We start from the raw sequence: 9,623 nt of genomic DNA, 5'->3' as shown, positions 1-9,623 counted from the left end.
AATAGATTAATGAAAAAAGTAATGGCCCTCAATCTTATTTTCTTTTAAAAGGACATGGAAGTAAAATTTAAAAAGGGCCAGTCTACTCCAGAACTTTAATTGTTTAAAAAAAAGATAATCCCTTTATTACCCATTCCCCAGTTTTGCGTAACCAACACAATAATATTAATATAATTTTTTACCTCTGTGATTACCTTGTATCTAAGCCTTTGCAGACTGCCCCTTATGTCAGTTCTTTTGACAGACTTGCATTTTAGCCTATCATTGCTGACTCCTGAATATCTCCATGGTAGTGAGCACAATGTTAGCTATATGGCAAACAAGAATTAGCACTGTCTAGCTGTGAAAAAAATGTCAAAATGCACTGAGATAAGAGGCGGCCTTCAATGGCTTAGAAATTAGCACATGAGCCTACCTAGATTTATTTTTTTAACACCGAATACCAAGAAAACAAACCAAATTTGATGATAAAAGTAAATGGGAAAGTTGTTTAAAATTGCATGCCTTATCTGAATCATGAAAAATTAATTTTCACTACACTGCCCCTTTAAAGTTTCATGGTTCAGAAAAAGCATGCAATTTTAAGAGCCTTTTCAAACGACTTTTTCTTATCAAATTGACTTTATTCTCTTGGCATCCTTTGTTGAAAAAGCCATCTAGGTACGCCCAGAAGCAGCAATGCACTACTGTGAGCTAGTTATTGGCTGGTTACCGGCTCAGTTCGGCTTTTCGAGGGGTATGTTCCAGGATTGCAAAACAATGCAAAGTTTGCTAACAAAATGGTATTTTAAATGTTAGCAAAACCAACAGTTAACACACAGAACCTTTTTCAACACAGCATGTAATTGGGGATATATACGAGGTCACTGTATGCATAAAAATATCATTGATTAAATAAGTTGCGTTTTAAGGATATTAATGTAAGTAATACAATTTTATTTCTATTGAGATTCACTACTAAACATTTTTATCAGACAAAGGAAAACAATTATAGCATTTTGACAATATACTGTTTTACAGGTCTGCAAACATCAATGAAACATATGGTAGTTCCAGTGTTATTTTACTGCAAATAAGGATCACAGTGGACGTGTGGGGGCAGCTGAAGACTGATCTGCTGTGGTATTACCGCAGGCTTCAACAAAACGAGAGTACTGGGACTAAAACAAACCGATCACAATATAGCTCAAACTATTCAAAAAGATAAAGTACAACAGATTCGGCAAACTTAAAAATGTGATGTCAGATCAGCTATTTCACAGAATGTAGCTAGCTGCAAAGTTCCACCTCCAGGAAGGTTCCCTAGGTAATAAGATTTTACACAAACTCACTGATAAATCAATTACCAGTAGTAGTGACATAATGAAGACAAGCAATATATATTGCCTTGTGCTAAATTGGAGTAGGCAGACACTTTTCTAAGTGAATGTACTGTTTGTAAACGTCTCCCCTTCTTGCCAGTATGTATATAGCTAAGCTAGGACGTATCCGCGGAGAGGTGAAACAACCTCACACAAAAGTATCAGTGGATGACCTACACACCACATTAAAAGTGTGAAAAAAACATATGTAAATATATACATGTAGTTACATATTTAGGACTAGTGTAATCAGAACCAATGCAACCCATTTATAAGCAAGAAAGGTGGTGGGGGAAGACTCCAAAGTCATCATATTTTGCTCTCGAATGCTGCTATTAAAAGGAAAATCTTGGAAACAGAAACTTAATTGCACCCATCTCAAAGTGAAGCCCCTGAAATGGTAAATTTGTCCTGAACTCCAAATATCCATAAGAACAGTAGACAGAATTCAGTTAGCCAGAGTGACATCTGAAGTCTCTTGTACCTATCAGGAACTAGAATACTTAAAGGGACACTCAAGTCAAAATAGACTTTTATGATTCAGAAAGAGCATGCAGTTTTAAGACACTTTCCGATTTACTTCCATTATCAAATTTTATATTCACATTTTCTGTGGAACAAGATCCTACTGAGCATGTGCAGAAGGACACAGGGTATACGTATACTAGTTTGATTGGCGGATGTCTGTCACATGATACAGGGGCCGGAAAATTGGAGAAAAAATTAATTTGTCAGAAAAAAAAAATCTACTGCTTATATGAAATTCAGAATAGGTGTTATTGCCTTGTCTTTTTATTATGTACTTGTTAATTATGTAATTCTACTGCAGTGAGTGGTCCTTTAAAGTCTGTGACAACATCAAGCTGATGAAGAAGGCTCGTTATTTTGAGGATTAAAAGATTATAGAAGAATTTCAAAATTAATATTCTAGGAATTAACTGTCTGAAGGAGAAATAAAGGATACATAAAAAACCCCAGTAATCTTGATGAAAAAGAGGATTTAAAAAATAGAACACCCAGATAAGATTACAATCTTGCTGTTGACAACGCAACCAGTGTAATTTTCTTAAAATAAGTACCGTCACCTTATGCATCGTTTTAAACAGATGATGTAAAACAAACAACCAGGTTCAAATTATAGAGAGGAGTGAGATTTCTGAAAGCTGAAATAATTATTTCCAGAGATTGGCAAAAAACAAAACAAAAAAGAAGATGAAAGAAAAAAAAAAAAAAAAAACATCAGGGTCGTTAACAATCTTCCTCTGAAAAACCAACCAGAAGAACAGTCTTATGGCATATATAGAAACTGCTAAATGGATCCGACGACCTGAAAAGAATGAATTTGCTATACAGCCGCCAGAGAACGAAAACAATTTATTTTACTAAAGTTTTTTTTGTTTTTTTTTTAAACCCTGACTGTTCAGAAAACTACCATCACAATATGTACAGATCTAGGACAATTCTTCAGAAAACCAAAACACACAAAAAGAAAACCAAAAACACAATTTTCCTTTGTTGCTTGAAACTACGTAGGGATAAAAACTCTGACTTTTCCCAAATTGGAAAAGGAACCAAGCATTGCCCAAAAAGTCACACAAACATAAATGGCCAAAGAATACTAAAACAAATATGCCTGATAAAGGAAAGAAAGAAAGAAAAAAGGAAAGAAAGAAAAAAAGAAAGAGAAAAAAAAGGAAAGAAGAAAAGAAACTAAAAAAATATATGGACAGACTCCAATCAACTGTAGTCTTAAAACAATAAAGTTCAAGGTGAGTCCCAGATGGACTTTACCCACTTGAGAAATGTCAGTGACGATATCTACTGACAGATTTTTAAAAACTGTAAGGTTTTATGATTTTATGTAGTAGTCATAAAACTGCAAAAATGATAAAAAAAATAGGAAAGCTAGCTAAACAAAGACAAGCTTACAAAAAAATCTGCTGAGCAATAGTACTCCTTAAAATGAATACAAACAAAATAAATTCTTAAGTTGAAAAAACCAAACACTGCCGTAAACTGTGCTAGCCCCAACTATAACTGATAAAAAACTGTTTGAGAAAAAAATAAATAAATCTTAGAATATCATCTTTTTAAAAGCAACTATAATGTGCTTTTGACAAACAGGCTAAAATACCAATGCTGCAAGACTCGGGAAAGACAAACCGAATATGAATCATTGAAAGGATTTAAAGAAAAAACCACTAGATAAAAAAAAAGCAAAGGAAAAAGGGGAAAAAAAGGGTGGTGACCTTGGGAAAAGAAGGTGGTGCCCATCTAAAACTCCCAACAGTGTCCAGAAAGCATCCACAGACCAGGGATCAGAGAAGCCTGCATGAAGGACTCATGCAGTGCCTCATGCCGGAATAAACCAAGGTAATAAGGAGCGAATAATACATTTCTATCCTGTGATATTCATTCCATCTTTGAAAGCACAGCTACTATGAGTACAAAAAATGTGCTCAAGTTAGATTTTTCGGTAGGTGGTACAGCCTAATTGGCTTGACTAGCCAACTTCATTAATTTAAAGAGACAGTTTAAACACATTTTTCTCCCCTTTAATTTGTTCCCACTGATCTATTTTAGCAGCTGGAGTGTATTAAATTGTTTACCGATAGCTCATTTAACTTCATATTGGTATTTGAAATAGTTGATGTTGCCTGTGGTATGCCTAACTATACTGAAAGTTTCTATACTTAAGTATAGGTTATAGAAATGCTGTGTATAGAAAGTAATTGGAAACACATTAAGGGGAAAAAAATTATAGTACACTGTTGCTTTTCTGTTTTGAGAGGTAAAAAGTGAACCCAAGTCAAAAACATAGTGAGAGCTGCTAAGTAGTATCAGGGGAATGAAATAAGAGGGATTTTAAGTCTGAATTCCGGAATTCTGGTGTTGAACACATAGGTACAGTGTAATGTGTAAAGGCTGTGAACCCCCAACTATGTAGTATCTATACAAGGAGAGAACTAGGGATAGTTTCTGGGCTGTGTTTAGTGTCTGAGCCACTTGCCTGGACAGCAGCAACCCTCCACTGTATCTTAACAGCTTGATGAGGCCTTTCTCCCTCACAGAATGCTGATACAGTAGATAGCCCATCCAGTGCAAATATACTGCAGAGGATACGTGCGGATATTAACTGCAAACCCTCAGTTGGAGGCTAATCGACGGGGTCCAAGCGACGCCTCAGGGCAGTTATGGCAGAGATATTTATTTGTGAAGGTACTGACATGCCATAACTGAGGTATTCCTTTACCCCTGTTTCACTCAGAATCTTGGAGAAATTATTATTGTCTTCCTTGAGTAAAGATGGAAGAGAAGTACTGGGTCTCAAGTCAGGTCTGAGCTCCCAATAAATGATTACATAGAAAATAATAAAATCTTGCTTGCAGAGCACCTCACTCCTTGGAGGCTAAGAACAAACTGAGTGGGAGAAGAGGTGGGAGGGATTAAAAGCTCTTGCGTCTACTGGTGGCAGGAAATATATCCTATATATGTTATAGACACCTATTCACTCAACTTACAAAAGAAAAATAAATAGTAATAAAAAAATATTAGAATGTGGTGGAATGTAATTAAAGGGATAAAACACATTTGCAATATACTGCCATTAGCATATATGATTCTAGTAGAAGTCAATACTGTTTTTATTGTCATATGCACATATGCTGTGAAGTGCCTATGAACTAGCACTCAAACACCACCTCAGAGTCAGCTGGCTTGTATGACACAAATGAAGTACTCGCTGACTTAAAACACACAGCACCAGCAGTTCTCTGCGCAGGCATGGTGTTTGAATCCTGATGCTCAAGTCCTCTAGTCCCATGTAGCATTTGTGCATATGTTGCTGAAACAGCAATAACTTTTACTAGAAGCATTTTTGCTAATGGAAGTATATTGCAAAAATACTTCTATTTCAAATTGAAATGAATTATTGTGCATTTACATTTCTAGCTCTGACCATTCTAGCTCTTTAAACAACCTGATGAATGCAAAGAAAGAAAAAGAAAAAAGGAACTAAAGGAAAAACTAAAATAAAACCTATCCTTTACATAAGCTTATAAAACACATCACAATCTTAATCTAAAAGATATGTAGGAATAATCAAAATCTCACAAGGCAGAAATAGTAAAAATTTGTATTAAATTCTAAAAAATTTCAAAGGGCTAAAAGCCAGAAAACAAAAATATAAAAAAAATGGTGAATATTCTCTTTGATCGTCCCTTAAACAACAATATAATGAATGACATTTGTTGTAAAATCACTTTAAGGGACAGTCTAAAAGTACCTTATTGTGATTGTTGTACCGCTGGCAACCCACATCATCCGGTGACACTTCATGCAGGGCAAATAATAATAATATTTTTTAAAATACTTTGGTTATTTAGCTGTTATAAGACGGCAGCAAAACTCCTCCTAGAGAATCAGTGGGCACTTTTATTTGTGTAGCAGCATCCAATGAACAGGCTCCCACTTGTAAAATCGATGACGCGCACCCGTAGTTCTGCACATGCACTATTGCATCTGACCGAGTGTCTCATGCAATCCAGTTTAGTCCTGCTCACTACCGGGAGCGATTACTACCAGATCCACAAGGAGGAGGAGGGGGTTTGGCGACTATATTATAACGGCCGAATAAAGAAAGTTTACCTAGCATACTGTATTCACTTTTACCCTGAAGAAGAAAAAGTATTTGTTGCAAAGCTAGTTTCTCTTTCTGTGGCAGACAGACACTCTTAGTAGTTGGAAAATATTAGTGTTGCTTATGGAAGAGGACACAGACTGTTTGATTAGCAATAGCTTCAGCACCTTTAAGAATTGAATTACAATTTGTAGAGTATTTAAAGCACATAATTAAACAGGGGACATCTTGGGGAAGGCTAAGTGAAACTGAAACACGATGTGATGAGCGCTCTGTATGATAGACAACCCAACTGCAACATTGTAAATTTTACAGCAAGGAACTCCGCCCCTTTGATCAAATTATACGAAAGGCATGTATTGATCACGTGAGGGGAATTTCATTTAGAGTTAAATGGGGATAGATGCTGGAATTCAGATCCTTTTACATCAGATGTTTGAAGTTGTCTAAATCTACTGACTGATGTAAATATACATCTTTTGACTGATGGAGTTGCCTTAGATTTGCACCGTCTGCGCTTATTTAAAGCTGACCGTTTTACTCCTTGAGCATATACTATTAAGGAATAATAAGGAGGATGGCATTTTCAAATGTTTTATAACAAAAGCTTTCACAGCCACATATGTACTACTGGAGCATACAGTGTGGGCTAAATAGGTAAAATGTGCAACACACTAATACTTCTGTAAATACAGATATTTGTGTGTTTCTACTAAATCTAATGCCAGAACCATCTGAATGGTAATCTATATATATATATATATATATATATATATATATATATATATATATATATATATATATATATAATTTTATTTTTTTGCTTGTTATGACAAAGTACTCATTTAATTTGATCAACAGTAGTGCACCAAGATTTAATTGACTAATTTTATTTACACACCTGCCTCCGGATAAGAAGAATTTCGAAAACCAGGATCCTTTTGCAACTGGATATCTTTAAGACTGAATATTGAGACATCTAAGATAGATACATTTAAACTGGGTTAATAATATTAATATGGAAGAACCCTGAAAATATATACATACACACACATATACAGTACATACATATACATACATAAATAACATAATTTATGTAAGAATTTACCTGATAAATTCATTTCTTTCATATTGGCAAGAGTCCATGAGCTAGTGACGTATGGGATATACAATCCTACCAGGAGCAAAGTTTTCCAAACTTCAAAATGCCTATAAATACACCCCTCACCACACCCACAATTCAGTTTAATGAATAGCCAAGTAGTGGGGTGATAAAGAAAGGAGTAAAAAGCATCAACAAAGGAATATGGAAATAATTGTGCTTTATACAAAAAAAATCATGACCACCATAAAAAAGGGTGGGCCTCATGGACTCTTGCCAATATGAAAGAAATGAATTTATCAGGTAAGTTCTTACATAAATTATGTTTTCTTTCATGTAATTGGCAAGAGTCCATGAGCTAGTGACGTATGGGATAGCAATACCCAAGATGTGGAACTCCACACAAGAGTCACTAGAGAGGGAGGGATAAAAATAAAAACAGCCATTTTTCATTGAAAAAACATAATCCACAACCCAAAATATAAGTTAATTCTCATGAAATTAAAAGAAAAAACTTAAAACATAAGCAGAAGAATCAAACTGAAACAGCTGCCTGAAGAACTTTTCTACCAAAAACTGCTTCCGAAGAAGCGAATACATCAAAACGGTAGAATTTAGTAAATGTATGCAAAGAAGACCAAGTTGCTGCTTTGCAAATCTGATCAACTGCAGCTTCATTCTTAAAAGCCCACGAAGTGGAGACTGATCTAGTAGAATGAGCTGTAATTCTCTGAAGCGGGGCTTGACCCGACTCCAAATAAGTTTGATGAATCAAAAGCTTTAACCACAATGCCAAGGAAACGGCAGAAGCCTTCTGATCTTTCCTAGAACCAGAAAAAGATAACAAATACACTAGAAGTCTTCCTGAAATCTTTAGTAGCTTTAACATAATATTTCAAAGCTCTTACCACATCCAAAGAATGTAAGGATTTCTCCAAAGAATTCTTAGTATTAGGACACAAGGAAGGGACAACAATTTCTCTATAAATGTTGTTAGAATTCACAACCTTAGGTAAGAATTTAAATGAAGTCTGCAAAACCGCCTTATCCTGATGAAAAATCAAAAAAGGAGATTCACAAGAAAGAGCAGATAATTCAGAAACTCTTCTAGCAGAAGAGATGGCCAAAAGGAACAACACTTTCCAAGAAAGTAGTTTAATTACCAAAGAATGCATAGGTTCAAATGGAGGAGCCTGTAAAGCCTTCAAAACCAAATTAAGACTCCAAGGAGGAGAGATTGATTTAATTACAGGCTTGATACGAACCAAAGCCTGTACAAAACAGTGAATATCAGGAAGCTTAGCAATCTTTCTGTGAAATAAGACAGAAAGAGCAGAGATTTGTCCCTTTAAGGAACTTGCAGACAAACCCTTATCCAAACCATCCTGAAGAAACTGTAAAATTCTAGGAATTCTGAAAGAATGCCAAGAGAATTTATGAGAAGAACACCATGAAATATAAGTCTTCCAAACTCGATAATAAATCTTTCTAGAAACAGATTTACAAACCTGTAACATAGTATTAATCACCGAGTCAGAGAAACCTCTATGACTAAGCACTAGGTGTTCAATTTCCATACCTTCAAATTTAATGATTTGAGATCCTGCCTTAAAGGAAGAGGCCAAGGTTGTCAACTGGACATCCGAACAAGATCTGCATAACAAAACCTGTGAGGCCATGCTGGAGCTACCAGCAATACAAACAATTGTTCCATGATGATTTTGGAGATCACTCTTGGAAGAAGAACTAGAGGCAGGAAAATATAAGCAGATTGGTAAAACCAAGGAAGTGTCAACGCATCCACTGCTTCCGCCTGAAGATCCCTTGACCTGGACAGGTACCTGGGAAGTTTCTTGTTTAGATGAGAAGCCATCAGATCTATTTCTGGAAGACCCCACATCTGAACAATCTGAGAAAGCACATCTGGATAGAGGGACCACTCCCCCGGATATAAAGTCTGACGGCTGAGATAATCCGCTTCCCAATTGTCTAAACCTGGGATATAATACCGCAGAAATTAGACAAGAGCTGGATTCCCCAACCTGAAAGACATGCATCTGTTGTGATCACAGTCCAGGTTGGACAAACCAAAGAGGCCCCTAGAACTATACAATGGTGATCTAACCACCAAGTCAGAGACAGTTGAACATTGGGATTTAATGATATTAATTGTGATATCCTTGTATAATCCCTGCTCCATTGATTCAGCATACAAAGCTGGAGAGGTTTTATATGAAAACGAGCAAAGGGGATCGCGCCCGATGCTGCAGTCATAAGACCTAAAACTTCCATGCACGTAGCTACTGAAGGGAATGATTGAGACTGAAGGTTTCGACAAGCTGAAACCAATTTTAATTGTCTCTTGTCTGTTAAAGACACTGAATCTATCTGGAATCCTAAAAAGGTGACCCTTGTCTGAGGAATCAAGGAACCTTTTGGCAAATTGATCCTCCACCCATGTCTTTGAAGAAACAACACTAGTTGATTCGTGTGAGATTCTGCAGAATGTAAAGACTGAGCT

At 35.9% G+C, this 9,623-nt stretch overlaps 1 protein-coding gene across 4 annotated transcripts in view; it reads right to left on the bottom strand.

Moving 5' to 3' along the window:
• Positions 1-9,623, bottom strand: part of CDK17 (cyclin dependent kinase 17) — a 238,046-nt gene that overhangs the window by 629 nt on the left and 227,794 nt on the right. For all 4 annotated transcript variants that reach the window (XM_053716948.1, XM_053716950.1, XM_053716951.1 and 1 more), the window contains one exon: positions 6,902-6,979. In XM_053716948.1, the coding sequence (XP_053572923.1) occupies positions 6,902-6,979 (78 nt within the window). The remainder of the gene's footprint in view (positions 1-6,901; positions 6,980-9,623) is intronic.

The sequence above is a fragment of the Bombina bombina genome, chromosome 6 (genome assembly GCF_027579735.1).
Source record: "Bombina bombina isolate aBomBom1 chromosome 6, aBomBom1.pri, whole genome shotgun sequence".
Lineage (NCBI taxonomy): Eukaryota > Metazoa > Chordata > Amphibia > Anura > Bombinatoridae > Bombina > Bombina bombina.
Note: the sequence above shows the minus strand (reverse complement) of the source record. Positions and strands in the feature narration are given on the sequence as shown.